Here is a 15998-nt window from a genome sequence, read left to right as displayed (position 1 = left end):
GTGGCCACCAGCCGGGAAAGTGGCAGGGTTTGATTTGTCCCCGGCCACGCGCTGCCATGGGGACAGCCCTGCTCTTGGCAGGAGGATGCTCTGGCCACAGAGCACCTCTGCTCCGCTCTGGCCATGCTTCCCCGGGAGACGGAGCTGGTTGCTTCCTTATTGATGGCTCCATCCCTCCTGCACGGCTGGGGAAGAGGCCTGCGGAATAAATCAGTGCACGAGACAGATTATGGCAGCTAAAGACTCCAAATGAGATGATAATTGCTGTGGTAATGACAGCGAAGACCTGATGCTGCCAATGAGGAAACATCTCCACTGCTGGTGGCTGGTGCCCGGCCAGGGGATTGGCAGGGGGACAGGGCTGGGGCACCCCTCCCCGTGCCCACCACGGGGCCCGGGTGCCCAGGGCCGGGGCTGTCGGTGCTGGTCCCCTGCCGCAGCGGGGATGGGATGGGGGCGCTGGGGGCCGGGCGAGGGGTGCGAGGCAGGCAGCCCTGGTGGGGCCGTTTGTCTGGGTCTCCCGCCGGCTGCGTGTCAGGTCTAATTAGGCAAACTTCTGTATTCATTGCGAGCCCAGCCAGCGGAGAATTCCACAATTGAATTTTAATGCCCTAAAAACACATTACAATCAGCCTGATTAATTAAGAGATGGCTTAACATGGTGACCGGGCTGCAGAGGGCCGTGCTGGCTCCTGCACCCCACGGCACGGGGCACGGGGCTGGAGTGTGCGGGGCTGGTCCCCGAGCCCCGTGGGGCTGCGGGAGGGGATGGGAGCCAGGGCCGGGCTGCGCCCTGAAGATGCCGGGCTGCACGGGACCCCTGCTCCCCGAGCCGGGGGGGCGGTGGGAGCATCCCCTTCCTTCCCTGGGCACCCTGGGGAATCCAAAGGCCCTCCTGCTGCAGCAGGATGAAGGGAAAAGGGGAGAATCCATAACCGCAGTGTAAAGGAGAGGTTGCAACCGGCAGGATATAAATCAGAGGGAAAGCGATAAAGGGAGCGTCTCGCCAGGAGGGGCCGGCAGTGGAGGGAGCATTGGCGACCGCATCTTGAGGCCAAAAGGAATTCTGGCAAGGCGATAAATCCTGCAGCTGCTGGAGCCTCTTGGGTGCCAATGATCAGGTGAACACGGCAGCCACGTTTAACAAATATTTCTGCTCTGTATTTGAAGAGAAGTGGGACAACATGCTTGAATCATACAAGAGTGATGAAGACCTCCATTAATTACTGCCGGGAATGTTAAACAACATCTGCCAGCTCAGCGAGCCCAGGCACCGCCTGCCCCGGCCTCCTCCAAGAGCTGGAGGAGAATTTGGCCTCCTCATTAATTTCCCATGAAATCTTGGAATAGCAAGAAAATCCCAGCCGGCCGATCAAGAGCCCACCCGCGCCGGGAGTCATGGGGACGTGGGAGTGCTTGGTCCTTGCTGGCTCTGCTGGGATTTATATCACGGTCCCACTCACCTGGTTCGATCCTCCCTAACGAAGAATAGCCATAAACTGGCAAAGGTTGGGCATTTGTTTCCCGTAATATGATGTATAGATTTTCCTTTTACCCCAGTGTTTTGGGAGGCTGTAAGAAAGGGAGGCCTGAGTGGGGCATTGTGCTCGTTAAGGCATCCCACAGAAATCATCATCACAGCTTTGGGAGGGGCTGGCTTCTTCCCCGGCATCTCCCAGGTGCTGCCCAGTGCTGGGGACCGGAGGGATGGAGGGCAGGGAGGGATGGGAGATGAGGGATGGAGGGGATGGATGGGGTGGAGGGAGAGGAGCAGCAGGACGAAGAAGAGGAGGAGGAAGAAGAAGAGGAGGAGGAGAAAGGGGCTCCCACCAGGAGGAGAGGATCCAGCAGGACTAGGATAAGCCCTGGCTACAGCACAGCCTTGCTGCCACTTGCAACGCAGGCAGGCCCTTCGTTTTGGGAGGGGAAACAGGCTGAGCAGCAAAGGTGGCTGCAAAGGGCACAGCAGACTTCAACGGCAGTAAAGCAGGTGGCTTGTCAGTAAAAAGAAGCTAATTAGCAAATTAACTCTGCAATGTAAGCACGGACCGAGGTACGTGGAGAAGGACCTGGCAGAATGATGAATCCAAACAAGGACTTCCCAGTGGGAACCAGGGCTGGCATGTCCCTTCGGTGCCAGGTCCCTGAGCCAAACCCCCAGCGGTGCCCTGAGCTGTGAAAACAGGGAGCTCCAAGGAATTGGGGTGGGATTATGGGCTGGGCTGGGAGGAGAGTTGGGGGTACAGGCGCAGCCGGCCGGGTCGCACCACGCAGCAAAGCCTGTCCCAGTGCGGCTGGAGGGGCAGGGAGCTGGGAGGGACGTCCTGGTGGGGCTAGGGGTGGCGGGGCAGAGGGCACAGCCATCACGGGGACACATTGGCCTCAGGGACACGGGTGGGAAATGGGGGCTGGGTCCCACTGGAGACAATTTTCATCACTTGGTCCCTTCTCATCCAGAGGGGATAGGTTTGAGGAAGACCGTTGGTGAAAAATCATGAGATTTAATACAAGCAAAGCTTTTGCAGCTGCCTCCCTGAGGTGCCAGGTCACACGTGGGTTATTTTTCTCAGCCTTTTTCTACACATAAAACAGCTAAAATTTACTCGCCTATAAAAGCCAGAAACCAAACATAGTTGCAAAATATTGGGGTGCTTTAGAGCAGAGAAGAAAGGCCAGGGAGGAAGGGACTCCCACAGTGCCCCCTCCCAGCCCCAGCCTCGCACAGCCGTGGGGCACAGGGGGAGCCAGACAGGTCTGGGGTGCCCAGGAGGGACGGGGGTGACAAGCCCGGTGGCACCCAGCCCATGGTGCCTCGGCCCTCCCAGCCCCTGGGATGTCAGTTGAGCCGCCCGGGAGCCCGGAGACAGGTAGTTAAAATACAGAAATGTCAATTTAAATTAAAAAGTGTTTCATAAAGAGGGAGAGAGATAAAACCTTCCCTGCAGCACAATGAGCTGCGGGATTCATGGGGTGCTGGGAGGACTGGTGTCCCCACTGCACTGGGCTCTGGTGGGGGGCTGGCTCAGCTGCTGCTGCTGGTGCCACGGGGTGCCCAAGGCACTGTACTGGGGCGTGGGGGCCACCCCCAACCTTCCCACCCTGGCAGTCATAGCTGCCGGATCCGGATCTGCACCGAGATGTCAGCTCGCTAATAAAACGGTCAGGAGCTACGTTTTCTTTGGGCCAATAAAACTGCCGAGCGGCGGCAGGGATGCTCAGCACCCAGCTGCCCTCCTGCGCCAGCGCCCCGCTTGGGCCCCTCTCCGTCTCCCTGGGGGGACATGGGGGCCCACCTGACCCCGCGCTCGTGCCAGCCCCCCAAAGCAGCGGGGGCCAGGCACAGTGCCGGCGTGGCACACCACTCCAGAGCCACCAGTTGCAGGGCAGACAGTAAATCCACTGCACCCTGTCAAGGTAAAGTGACAAAACACCGGCCTGCAATGCAGGAACCGCAGTTATAACGAGAGAAAATCAATGCGATATATTACCAGAGATATAAAGACGCCATCAATGCCTCAGCACGGAGCCTGGCTGCTTCGCTTGCCGTCTGCAGGGCAGGATTGCTGCGAGGGCTCCCCGCATTCCCATCTCGCTGCCCGGGTCTCCCACGCACTGGGCGCGGCGGTGTTAATTTGCTGCCCTGCCAGAAAAATTCTCCTGCTCCCACCCGCTGCCTCCTGGACTTTGCCCTTGCCACCTTTGCTGCCCGGAGACGTGGCCAGGAACGCCGAGGCTGGCATGGCACATGGCTTTGGCGGGTGCCTTCCCAGCCCCATGGCTCAAGGACCCAGTGAGGTTGCGCCCCTGAGCCAGGCAGGTGCCACCCTTCGTTTGGGAGCTCCCCGTGGCTGCACGGCTCTGCCACCCACCTGCCCGCGGGTGCTGGGCCCAGCGCACCCAGGCACCTCCTGGGCGCCATGGAAGAGCATGAGAAGCCCAGTGCACCGTGCAGCGGGGCTGCAGGAGGACGTGTGGAAGGCGCAGCGCTGCCTTGGCACAGCAGCTGCGGGCGAGGAGCAGCCCGTGTGCTGGGGACACGTGTGCTGGGGATGTGTGTGCTGGGGACACAGAGGCTGCTCCCCACAGCTGTCCATCATGGGGACAGTTTGGATTATTACTGAGAAGTTGAGCCAAGCTTCTTCTAATTGATTAATCAATAGCTTTAATTGAGTTGAGACTCTTTAATGGATAGCTTCGCCACTGCTTTCCCCTTTGCTGGCCCAGCCCTGACCTCCCACCGAAGCCCCCTGGCCATGGCCGACCTCTGCTGAGGCAGTGCTGCCGCCGGGCTCTCCCAAGGCACCGTGAATTCCTGGGCCACGGGACTGGGGGCTGCGGAGGACTCCTGCCGTGGCCATGGAGCAGCCAGGGCATGCCAGGCTCCCAGGCAGGGGCAGGCAGGTGGGAGCCCCTAGGGACAAGCTCAGCACACAGGGCTGTGAAATGTCGGCTCACGGTGGCACCACGGCTCATGGTGCCACCTCTGCCAGCCACGGCCCAGCCCCTGGGCACCCCCCCACCCCTGCCACCCGCGAGCTGGGCCTGGAGGTGGGCAGAGCACAGGGGACGGGGACTGGGGATGCAGGGCTGGGCAGGGGCACCACAGAGGTCAGAATCCCGCACACCGGAGCCACAGCTTCACTGAAGCGGAGATGAACATTTTACGGTAAAATATGCAGAGCGTGGGACAAAAGAGAAAGCGTTTCTGGCATAACGAGCCACTGCTGGAGACGAGCTCCCCGGGAAACCAATTAACACGGCGCTTTGCGTGTGTCAGGTAACACCTGGAAAAACACCTTTCCCACGAGGATGCCAGCCACGCCGTGCGACAACCACCTCCAGCACGGCCCCGTCCCGCAGCCCCTCTGACGAAGGCAGCAACCCCACCTGTGTCACAGGGCGTGGGGCCGCTGACCCACACGGGCCCCATGGGTGTGCACCGGGGCCGTCACCGCGCCGGCCGCTCGCTCACAGGGCAGCCAGAGCCGTGAGCTGCTGGGGAGAGGCTCCAGCCCTGCCCTAGCTGACACGGGCTCGCTGGCAGGCGAGGACCTCTCCCTGCAGCCCCACGCGTGGGTCGCCGCTGCCCACACCAGCCACTCGCCACGGCCCCGCCCCTACAGCCAATGGCCCCGCCCCTCTTGCCCCCGGCCCCGCCCCGCCGCCCGCCATGGCGCTGCGCTTCTCCGCCAACCTCTCCTGGCTCTTCACGGGGCTCCCGGAGCTCCCGGCGCGGCTGGAGGCGGCGGCGGCCGCCGGCTTCGGGGCGGTGGAGGCGGCCTGGCCCGCGGGCTGTCCGGCCCAGGCGCTGCGGGCCGCGGCGGAGCGGGCGGGGGTGCAGATCGTACTCCTCAACACCCCGCCCGGTACGGCCGCGCCTCCCCCCCTCGCCGTCCCCGGGCTGCGCGGGTGGGGGGCGCGGGGTTGCCCCGGTGCCGCTGACCGCCCCGCCGCTCTCTCCTAGGGGACCAGGAGGCGGGCGAGATGGGGTTGGCGGCCGTGCCGGGGAGGCAGGCCGCCTTCCGCCAGGGCCTGGCCACCGCGGTGCACTACGCCCGGGCGGTGGGCTGCCCCAGGTAGGTGCGAGGCTGGGCCCCCGGCCCTGCGCCCCCCGAACCCCGCGGCAGCCGCTTCCCGACCCCTGTGGCACCAAAGCTCCCCCCCGCCTGCCTCTTTCGAGCAGGACTGGCCCTTTGCACCGTGGTGCCTGCAGCTCACGGGGTCACGGAGCCTCTCGCCAGCAGCGTCACCCTGCTTGGCTGCGGCAGGCAGAGCCCTGCATGCGGGGTCACGGCCTTAAGGCGCTCGCTGGGAGCTGAGCCTCTCTCGTCGGACCCTGCTTTCTGTCCTGGGGGCTCTTGTTCACACCTCCCCACACCCTTCTCCATGATAATCCCCCCTTTCTCCTCCCCCATTACACTGGTCGTTTCCCCTGGGACACCACAGCAGTTGCTTTATTGAAGGCCACACTGATTACAGCACTACAGAGACACCGTAAGAGATGCAATTAGCCTGGCACAACCCCTTCAGAAAACCAGCATGGCCCTTTTATATCAGTTACTTTGCATCCAGAGCCCTGCGGAGGGCAGGGGCCAGGCAGGCTGGGGGTTGCCCAGACCCATTTGCACTCTCCTGCAACAGGCAGAGTGAAAAGGGTTTTGTTTCAACCCTACGCTTTCCTGAAACTCGCCGAAGAGCCTTGCTCTCGTTCAGCCCCTGAGCTTTGCACGGAGCCTGGCTTAGCCCAGTGCTGGCCCCCATCCCCTCCCTGCTCTAAACCAGCAAGTGGCAAGCTGAGGCATGGTGCAGGTTTGTGTCCCTGCAGCTCTGGTGCCTGTTGTGCCTCCTGCACAGAAGATGGCTCCTCTTACCCCCTTCTGTGTCTGCTCCCCAAGCCTAGCCCCATTTTCCAGCTGGCAGAGGAAGGTGCATTAGGTGCCACCAGCTGCCTGAAGAATGGAGCTGCTGCTTTCTCTGTGCAGGATCCACCTGATGGCTGGGCGCGTTCCCGTGGGCACAGACCGGGCAGCGGTGGCTGGTGAGATGGAAACCACCTTAATTGAGAATCTCAGATACGCCGCTGACCTCCTGGCCCAGGTAAGTGGGGAACAAAGAGCTGCTCCCTGGGTGCAGCTCTTAGGGTACCAAAAAATAGAGAATCCCCTACTCCATGCTGCAGAGGTGATGGGATGCTCCATAGGGTAACATTAATGTGTTACAGGAAGACATGATTGGACTGGTGGAGCCTATTAACAACCGCATCACTGACCCTCGCTACTTTCTGAACACCCCACACCAAGGTAAGGCAGACATCTTTCCCCAAAATCTCCCCAAAGTCTGAAAGGCAGGAGGTCACCTCACCTGCAGGGAGATGCTGAGGGAACACCGTTGATGAAGGGAGGACTCAGGGCTTCACCACAAAGCTTCCAGGCTGGAGGTGATGGTCTCTGCTTTCTTGCACACTTAGCTGCTGCCATCCTGGAGAAGGTGGGACAGCCCAACCTGAAGCTGCAGCTGGTGAGTCAGCGCTGAAGATCTCTAGGGTCCACCCTCCACCAGGGAACCTTGCACAGGCCCACAGGGGAGTCCTAGGGGCTGTGGGCTTGTTATCCCCTCCTGGGGAGGGGGGGGAGGGAGAGGGACCATAGCACAGCTGTCCTCGACGGCTTGCTGCTGAACAGCTGCACCATCCATCTCCTCTCTCCCACAGGACCTCTTCCACTGCCAGATCATGGATGGGAATTTATCACGCAACCTGGAGACTTACTTCCCACTCATCGGTAACACCCTGCACCCAAACTGGCTCCTCTGCAGCCATGGGGCAGGAGCAGCTTTGAGATGGGGCCCTACTGCCCCACACTCAGCTGTGGCTGGTGGCACCTAGAGAAGGCTGCGGGCAGAGCTGCTCCCTTTCCCTCCCAGGTCACATCCAGATTGCGCAAGTGCCAGGGCGGCACGAGCCCGACAGCCCTGGGGAGTTGAACTTCCCCTACATCTTCAAGTTCCTGGAGTCCCTTGGCTACACTGGTTACGTGGGGTGCGAGTATGCTCCAAAAGGTGAGCGGGCCTTTGGGCCGTGAGTGGTCCGAGCCCCAGTGGTAGGTCCCAGCGTGGACCAGTTGGCTGGGTGCTGTGCAAAGACAGGCAGTCCTGGAGGGTGGCAGGTAGTGGACATCAGAGTTCCTACCTGGGGACTTCTGCCCTGCCTAGAGCAGAAACTGCTCCAGCTCACTGGCGGTGGCAGCAGGAGACCTTGTCTGTCACTGCAGGAGATACCCTGGAAGGTCTGGGCTGGCTGCGCTCCTACTGGGAGAGCCGAGGGCTGCAGCATGGTGGCAGCAGCAAGGCAGCCGAGTAAAGCAAGGAAACCACTGGAATAAAAGTCAAAGCAATGGCTTCACATAGGAGCATGTCTGTCTTCTCTATGAAGAGGGGGTGGTGGTGGGTGGGATGATTTCTAGAGCAAGGTAAGGAGCATCTTTGTTGCATTTCCCTTCCCCAGGCCCTACTGGGCCAACCCAGCCAACCCTCATCTACACAAGGTACCATCTGCAGCATGGCTTGGGCACTGTAGGTGACTTCAGGTACACAGGAAAACCTTCACTTCCAGGCTGCAGGGGTGTCCAGGGAGAAATTTCCAGCGTCCCCAGCTGAGGGGAGCATTCAGTCCTTGGAAGGGTGTGAGTCTTCCCAGTCCAGCTCCAGCTGGTGCCTGGAGTTGTCGGAAGAGGGCTCTGGGCTTCCAGGCTGTGCAGTTCTCAAGGCTGCTGCCAGTGCTTGGCCCTGACCCTGCAGCAGGTGGGGAAAGTGAAGTGTGCAGCTCCCAGGCTACCCAAACCAAGGTAAGAGGCTGGGGGCTGCCTGCCCATGGACCCTCGGGGCTGTCTGTGCTGCTGCTCCTGCTCCGGAGCAAGTGTGAGGCTCTGGTGCAAACTCAGCCAGCCCCAAAGCCAGGGTGGCCTCTGCATTCCCTATGGGAGGCTTTCTACACCCCAACCAATGGCCTGTGAGCGGGGATCTGGTTCAGTTTATTTCACAGACACATCAATGGCTCTAATGTACATCTCCATAAAACCTTCCCCTGGTCCAGTTCACCCTTCCTGTCCCATTCGGTGCTCTCCTGATGAAAGCAAAGGGCCAGAAGTGGACAGCCTCACTGCCCAAAGTCCCAAAGTCCAGGAGTTTTTCCACCTAAAGCTAGAGCGCTGCGTGGTGCTGCCCTGTGCAGAAAAGGTGCTGTGCATGCTCCACGCCTTCCTGGCAGGCAGAACTCACCTGCAGATGCCAAAGCCATGTCCCTGAGAGTCGCTCTGCTTCAGCCAAGCCACAGCAGCCAAGCTCCTGCCCTTGCAGTTCGGTTCAAGGTCATCCAGTATCAAACCCACCGAAAACAGCACAGCAAGGGCCACCCCAGCCAGCCAGCGAACAATGGACCTGCACATCCCCAGGCTCCTCAACTCAATGCCCACGTGTGCTGCTAGCAGCGCTGCCTGCAGTGCCAGAGCACAGGTCCCCCCGGGCGCCTGTTCTTCCCCATCGTCACCCACGGCACAGCCATGCCAAGAGGTCCAGTACATGAGCTGCTCCAGGGCGTGGATGCCGGTGCTAGAGCAGGCCTGTCCAGAGGTTGAAGCAGGCAGTGTTGATAACCGACTCCAGGTGGTGGTACGTGGACACCAGCTGCGGCAGAGGGCTCTCGCTGTTCTGGGGCTGCACTGGGAACGGCTCCCGGAAAACGACGGTGAGGCTCTGCCGATAAGAAGAGCAGGTCAGGGGACAGGATTCAGAGAGCACTGTGCAGTCCCTAGCCCAGGTGTGTGGGCACTTTTTTGACAGTGTCAGGCAGATACTGGGAGAAGTCCCAAAATGCCACTAAGCTAGTGCCTCCTCCTGTGACAGAGCACGTTTGAGCCTCCTCCCACTTTTCTTAGTGGAAATTAGGTACAAGGACTTGCCCACTCCCTCTGTCCCAGCCCCCATGCATCTGCAGTTATACCAACCCCAGCAGCAGCCTCAGGAGAGGAGGGGATCCTACTGCCTCCACAGTAATAGGGGCTTCCAGGGAAATTAGAGGGAAATTTCTTCTTCTAAGGCAAAGAGTAGGAGTGCAACAAATGGGGAAGGGGAGGAGATTAAACATAATAACTGCAATCCTAAAAATAAATGCTGGCTGCTCCATTCTCATTAGTGAACGTACTGAGAAGACAGGGCAAGGGCAGAGGGGAGCAGAGAATAGGGTTCAGAAGAGAAGGCTGCAGGAACTGAAGCAGAAGAAAAACTGAAACGACTCAGTGCACCGAGATCAGCATCATGGAGGCAAGATATGGGGACTGGATGTTCTCCAGAGCTGAAACGCAACACATCTAGTAGCCAGAGTCCCCTAACAAACTCAAAGCCATGAGAACAGCTGTGTAACTGCAAAACTGCAAATCATCAAGAGAGAAGAGAAAATTATTTGTGAGCCTAACTCACAAGACTTTAGAGCAGGCTTGGAGAGAATGAACTATGAAGAAAACGCAGCTCTGTGTTACCAAAGTGATGTCCTAACGCTAGAGTTCTCTTTGATAAGGTAATATTTCTAGACAAAGGAATCACGGTATATCTTATCTGAGCTTCAGGAAGGATTTGATGTAGTGCCACATGGGAAATTTGGGTAAGCTGAAAAGATAGGAATTAACACAAAAATTATAAGGTGAAAATGGTTGTGCTGAAAGTAGAAGTAGCACGGTGGAGAGAGGCTACAAATGGAGTTCCTCTAGGACAGGTTTTGGGACTCACGTTGCCTAGTACTTTAATGAGTCTGGCACGAAGATGAGAAACACGCTGATAAAAATTGAGGCAGTAATACAAAAGTGGATTGGGATAACACAAAAAAAGCCCTGGAGACTTTTGAGAGGCCACAGGAATAGGATGAATGTTAAGCGTGAAAGAAAAAGTGGGGAACATGAACGATTTCTGTTATAAGAAGGGAGGCATTGGAGAGGTGACGGAGAGCCTGGGTGTATCCTGTTAATGACCACAAGGTGACACTGTGACCAGGAGACGACCATGAAAAGGCAAATACCACCCTAGGCTGTTCCAAAAGCACCCGGCAGGGGCAGAAAACCCTTAGCGCAATCACAGAAGGCTCTGCTGAGACTCCTCAGGAATACTGGGTGCGGTCCTAGACACCTGTATTGACAAAGACTGACCTGAGCCCTGAAGGATCTGAAGGGCTCTGAAAGACAATGAAGCCATTGGAGAAGGAAAGGCAGGCTTAAGAGCTCGGCTTCCTGAACACAGCAACACGGAGTTAGCAAAAATTCCACCTTCAGATGCGGAAGTGAACCTAGGGGACTGGGGAGAAAGCAGGTATCCACACAGTAAAGAGCGGTTTCAGCTCCGAGCTACCACTGGCATGAAGAGGATAGAACTGGCCACGCCAAACATCCAGCAAACGGGAAGGACTCTTCACCATCAGGTGGCAGGAGGCACTGAGCAACCTTCCAGCAGGCACCTCCTCTTCTGTCTCCTGTCCTGTCTCCCCTACCTGCTTTTCAGATGGAGTGTGATTTATTTACAAAGGGATCGGTTATGCTGCAGTCTTTGCAAAAACCTCGCTGTGGACTGGTGTATCGCCTGCTCTCACATGGAGCTGCATTCCCTGGGACCCACCCTGCACCCTGCCTGGGAGCACAGCTGAAAGCAGAGTATTTCTGCCCTCAAGGTGATGAAAGCCAAGGCCAGTGCAGGTTTGCTGGGACACTCACAGTGGAGGTCCCCTTCCTTTCTGCCCAGGTAGGAGCAGCCTGCAGCACTGGCAACCCCTCCCAGCCAGACTCAGCATCCTCTGCCTTTTGACAGAACACAAAAGAACTCTGTAGCCTGGACAGAGAGACAGCTGAGAGCACAATCCAAAAGCAACCCTGTGAAGGAAAAGGGCATCAACTGCTCACTGTTTTCCAGTGAGGGGAGGAAAAAAAAAAAAAAAAAAAAAAAAAAAAGAACGGGGCAGCACAGGAAAAGAGCAGAAGGAGGTTCAAAAAAGTCCAGGAAGGTAGCTCTTCACCTACACTGTAACTGGATCATGGAGCAGCAAATCAGGGGAAATCATGGATGCTACACGTTAACCAAAGGAAATAAAGCTGTGGAGGGCTATTAAACAAATGCAAAGGCCACCTCTAGCTCAGGACAGGCCTGGGCTGCAGTTTGTCAGATGTTGGGACAGTAACAGGGAAAGGTGTTAACAGGCTTCTTGACTTGCTCTTATTCTCCCCATGGGCACCTGGCCTTGGCAAGTGCTGGATGAATCCAGACAGACTCCTGGCCTGAGCCACTACAGCTGCTCTTATGTTCCCAAATTCTTACCGTCTTTCCTGAATGGGAATCGAGAAACACAAGAACAAAGCAATCTGTGAACTTCTGGTTGAGCACAACCTGTCAAGAGAGCCACAGCACACATTGCAAAGGAGACAGCACAAACCTCAGGACACCACCCACGCAGGGACATGCTGACATGCAGGACGAGCAGCATGATAGAGCCGTGAAGGTGCAAGTCCACCTGGCTCACAGGTGGCACTGCCAAACCATGGGGATATACATGGCATGAGGCTCTGGGTGTGAACAGCGTCCTGCCTGCCTGAGGTCAGACAGACACTGCTCTACCACTGGAGCACACACCTCATGCTGCACCAGAAGCAGAGTGGAGAGCAGCATAACGACAGTGCCCACACTGTCATGGCAGCACGCGCCAGGCTCACACTGCGAGAAGCCACAGCAGGCGGGGGCCCTGGACAGGGGAGAGCAGCTGCAGGTGGGTGATGGGCTGGGACTTACCAGATACTGGGTGCCGGTTTCAGCATTGTGGAAGTGCCGGCAGCTCTGAGGAAAGCGGCTCAATAGCACTTTGATGAGGCTCTGGTACCAGGAGACTGTCATGGTAAGGAAACATCCCTGAGGGCACAGAAAAGGGCTAATTTCAACCTCCCTCTAGCCACAGCATCAGCAGCCATAATGCTACAGCAGCCTACAGACCCCAAATCAAATGTATTCATCACAGCCCACTGAGAAATGCTGAACAAGAGCCCACCAGAAATGCTACTCTCCATAGACAAGTCTATGCAGCCTTCCCCTGCCAGCTAGGAGCTATGCTCCTGCCTCTATCTTCCCACCAAGCAGGCAGAGATGTGCCCTGCAGGCCTTTCACTCAGCACCCCACTCCCTCCCCAAAGCAGAACAGCAGCTGCTGTGCACCATGACTCTGTCCGTGCTGCTCACCAGCTGGGGGTCAACATCAGCAATGGATTTCCCATGCACGGCATCGAGCAGTTCCTCCAGCTCCACCAGCGAGAGCTTGCCCAGCTTCAGCTTGTCAGAAGCCAGAGGCTCCAGAAGGAAGAGGCGCTTCCAGAGGTTGTCCCTGCGGCAGTGGCACTTGGCCAGCTGCACCATGCTGCTGAGCTGCTTCTGGGCTGAGGCTACCTCGGAGGCCAGCAAGGGGAAGAGCGGTGAGGTGTAGAAGAGCCCAGGCCCCAGTTTGACTTGCGTGCCCCCCACATAGAATTCACTGCTGTCCTCCACGTCCTGCCACATATCCCGCTCCGCTGGTTGCTGCTGCCTCAGGCTCGTCTCCGGCTCCGCTGCCTCCCACGCTGCCCGGCCCACCACAGGCTCCAGCACTTCCCGCTGCAAGTGCGGCAGCTTTTTGAAGCGTCGCATATCGGCCGTGAGTCGTGGGAAGAGCTCCCGCTGGCTAGTCATGATGACGTAGAAACGCAAGCTGAGAGCAAGGAGACACTCGTTACCTGGGGAAGGGCTGCTTCCTTCTCAGTTGGGCTACAAATGAATCATGGGCCTCTCCGTCCCTGCCAGTAATGGTGCTTCTCTGCCCAGACAAGGACAGATGCCTAGTTCCCTGCGAGGATCCTCCCCAGGCAGCACCAAACCTGCTTGTGATGTCCCAGATAGAGCCAGTCCCTCCCAGAACCCTCCTTCCCAATCAGTAAGCTTTGGCGTCACTTCGCTGGGCCCCCAGTGCTCACCGGAGCATGCGTCTCTCTGCCTCACTCTGCTCCTCAAACGGTGCTGCACTGTGACACACCAGGAGGGATACATCGAAGTCATCATGATGACGTAGACCTTCAGAGTCTTTGTAGGAGCCCGAGCTGGGAGTAAAAGCACATCAGCATGAAGGAGACATACATACGATGCTTTATAGAATCATAGAATAGTTTGAGTTGGAAGGGACCTTTAAAGGCCATCTTTTAGTCCAACCCCCTGCAAGGAGCAGGGACATCTCCAACCATCAGGTTGCTCAGAGCCCCATCCAACCTGGCCTTGAATGTTTCCAGGGATGGGGCATCCCCCACCTCTCTGGGCAACCTCTGCCAGTGTTCCACCACCCTCATTGTAAAAAAAAATTTTCCTTATATCAAATCTGAATCTACCTCCTCCTATTTTAAAACCAGTACACCCCTTTGTTCCCCTATAGGTCTTAGTCACAACAGAACTACTGTGCACGGGGAATTTGACACAGCAGGACTCCTCAGAAGTGCTACAGGAAATGCCAAATGCATGTGCACACATGCACAACTCTCCTTTTGGCCGTCTCAGAAAAGCTAGGCAGAACTGCTGCCTGGCACTACATAGAACAGTCAGCTTTGCTGGCACCTTGGGGCAGTGTCCTCAGGACTGGGGAGTGCCCACCAATCTCTGGCAGCTCCGGGAACTTGCAGCAGATGCACTCACCTGTTCCAAATAGAGACCAGTGCATATTCGTTCTGCTCTGTGCCTGGTGTCCCCTTCTTGTTGTCACTGCCCGCAGCCGGCCGGGCCATGCGTAGGGGTTTCATGTGGTAGGTATTGGCGTGGTCAGCGATGTAGTTGTACAGCTGGTGTGCAGTGATCATGTTGGTGGGCAGGGCCAGCATGCCTAGTGGAGGAGGACATACTGCTATCACAGGAGCCGCTCAGTGCCTCTTACCTGGTGTCCTACAAACTACTCTGGGGGACAGAGCTCTAGAGCAACCTGCCTCCCTTCCACAACAGGGCAAAGACTTCCTCTGAAGCTGGGTCCCTCATGTCACTCTCCCTGTTGTCTCCCTGGGTACTCCCAGGGTCAAGTTTATTTGTAAAGTACTTGAGAACTTTTTGCTGAGTTATGGGCTGGTGATGAACCCCAGACTGATCATATGTTGAGCTACTCACCTTGGAAAACATGGTTGCGGCCAAATTTGGGGATGTCGGGGTGGTGGGCAATGAAATCCTCCAGGAAGCTGGTGAGATGGTAGCCCTGGCGGAGAGTCATGTGGGAACCCAGCAGATACTGGTGGACTATACGCAAGTGGAAGTCGTAACTGAATGAATGCACATGCATGAGGTCGCGGACTTTGTCACACTCCTCCGTGAAGAGCATGGAGAGCTGTGGAGGGACAGGGAGTCAAGGCAGGAACATTATCAGGCATGTCACACCCTCCTGCAAAGCCCTGCTCACAGCAAGGCATCACAAAGCCAGTGCAGCCACCCCTGCCCCGACACCAGAGCAAGATGCAGCCAAGAAGCTGTGTGCACAGTGCAAATAGCAGACCTGCAGGTCTGACCCCTAAGGATCCAGCTTGGTGGCTCCTTCCACACTTGACCCCACTCCTGGTCTCCAGTAGCAGCACGGACTGAAGGACACTGCCTCCCTTTTGGCATAAGGTTCATCCCCACCTTGAGCTGAAAGCCATGTGGCTGGGAAGGAGGACACAGCCCCCTTTCAGCCAAGTGTTGCTCTGCACTGCCTTGTCCCCAAGCAGGTACAGGACACACCAGAGCTGGAGGCCCAGGAAGTTCTAGATCTACAGGCAAAGACTGACTCCCTGGATGTCCCTTGAGAGCTGGAGGCAGCACAGGGGCCTGTGGGGAGTCGCTGGACCCAGAGATGGGCAACAACAGAACTGCAAATGCCCTGTGCTCAGTAACTACAGGGACCTAGGCTGGCTGCTGGGAAGCCAGACCCAGCGGTGGCTGATGTGTCACAGCTGTGCCCAGAGAAGATCCCTCCGGCACATGGCCATCACCTCTGCTCAGTGTGCTGGTCCTTTACTGGGGCAGCACCAGCCTTCACACACACACACCCCACACCACAACCGCAACTACGGTGCCAGACGACAGCGTTGGTGAAGGCCTCAGCATTCCTCTCAGGTCAGGAGCCAGTTTTAATGCGTTTTGGCTCTCTGACCCCTTTGAGCAGTTGACCCACACCATAATCCCTTGGTTTAAGAAAAGGGCAAGCAGGGAAAACCAGCAAGCATGAGGCATTGGCACGAGAACAGACTGCCCCAGCTCCTGCACCACCCGCATTGCTGCTGCCATGAGCCAGAGGGCAACCCGCACAGCCAGGACCAGCCTGAAGAGGAGCCTGTAGCTCTGCCCCAGGAAAGGCAGGATGAAGAGCAAGAAACACAAGGCACTGTCCCCATGCCAGCACCCAGGGCCCACCCCATCCTCCTCCCAAGCTGGGCTGCCCACTGTGGCAT

General features: G+C 57.6%; 2 protein-coding genes across 9 annotated transcripts in view; one reads left to right on the top strand and one right to left on the bottom strand.

Annotated features, from left to right (window-relative positions):
• The first annotated feature begins 5170 nt into the window (after nucleotides 1-5170).
• Nucleotides 5171-7907, top strand: HYI (hydroxypyruvate isomerase (putative)). Of its 2 annotated transcripts, XM_086754149.1 has the most exons (8): nucleotides 5171-5366; nucleotides 5465-5576; nucleotides 6483-6597; nucleotides 6722-6800; nucleotides 6968-7017; nucleotides 7211-7280; nucleotides 7423-7557; nucleotides 7770-7900. In XM_086754149.1, exons 1-8 carry the CDS (start codon nucleotides 5171-5173, stop codon nucleotides 7856-7858), a joined length of 846 nt encoding a protein of 281 aa, XP_086610275.1. In that variant the 3' UTR covers nucleotides 7859-7900. The 2 variants fall into 2 exon arrangements, with proteins under 2 accessions (XP_086610275.1, XP_086610276.1); XM_086754150.1 differs by lacking the exon at nucleotides 6968-7017 and having other exon boundaries at nucleotides 7770-7907.
• A 600-nt stretch (nucleotides 7908-8507) lies between these two features.
• The window catches only part of SZT2 (SZT2 subunit of KICSTOR complex), a 58530-nt gene continuing 51039 nt past the window's right edge, over nucleotides 8508-15998 (bottom strand). For all 7 annotated transcript variants that reach the window (XM_086754142.1, XM_086754145.1, XM_086754144.1 and 4 more), the window contains 7 exons: nucleotides 14686-14899; nucleotides 14227-14410; nucleotides 13521-13643; nucleotides 12757-13258; nucleotides 12316-12432; nucleotides 11848-11916; nucleotides 8508-9249 (listed from right to left, as the gene is read on the bottom strand). In XM_086754142.1, coding sequence (XP_086610268.1) covers nucleotides 9106-9249; nucleotides 11848-11916; nucleotides 12316-12432; nucleotides 12757-13258; nucleotides 13521-13643; nucleotides 14227-14410; nucleotides 14686-14899 — 1353 coding nt within the window. In that variant the 3' untranslated portion in view covers nucleotides 8508-9105. The remainder of the gene's footprint in view (nucleotides 9250-11847; nucleotides 11917-12315; nucleotides 12433-12756; nucleotides 13259-13520; nucleotides 13644-14226; nucleotides 14411-14685; nucleotides 14900-15998) is intronic.

The sequence above is a fragment of the Chlamydotis macqueenii genome, chromosome 8 (genome assembly GCF_036417535.1).
Source record: "Chlamydotis macqueenii isolate bChlMac1 chromosome 8, bChlMac1.mat, whole genome shotgun sequence".
Classification (NCBI taxonomy): Eukaryota; Metazoa; Chordata; class Aves; order Otidiformes; family Otididae; genus Chlamydotis; species Chlamydotis macqueenii.
The sequence above is the reverse complement of the archived record's forward strand: the minus strand, read 5'-3'. Positions and strand labels throughout refer to the sequence as shown.

Bases quoted from the DNA above. Each gene is read 5' to 3' on its own strand.
- HYI (XM_086754149.1), top strand. From the start codon at position 5,171: ATGGCGCTGCGCTTCTCCGCCAACCTCTCCTGGCTCTTCACGGGGCTC. The intron at 7,281-7,422 runs GTAACACCCTGC...TTTCCCTCCCAG, and splicing joins GACTTACTTCCCACTCATCG to GTCACATCCAGATTGCGCAA. The intron at 7,558-7,769 runs GTGAGCGGGCCT...CTGTCACTGCAG, and splicing joins GTGCGAGTATGCTCCAAAAG to GAGATACCCTGGAAGGTCTG.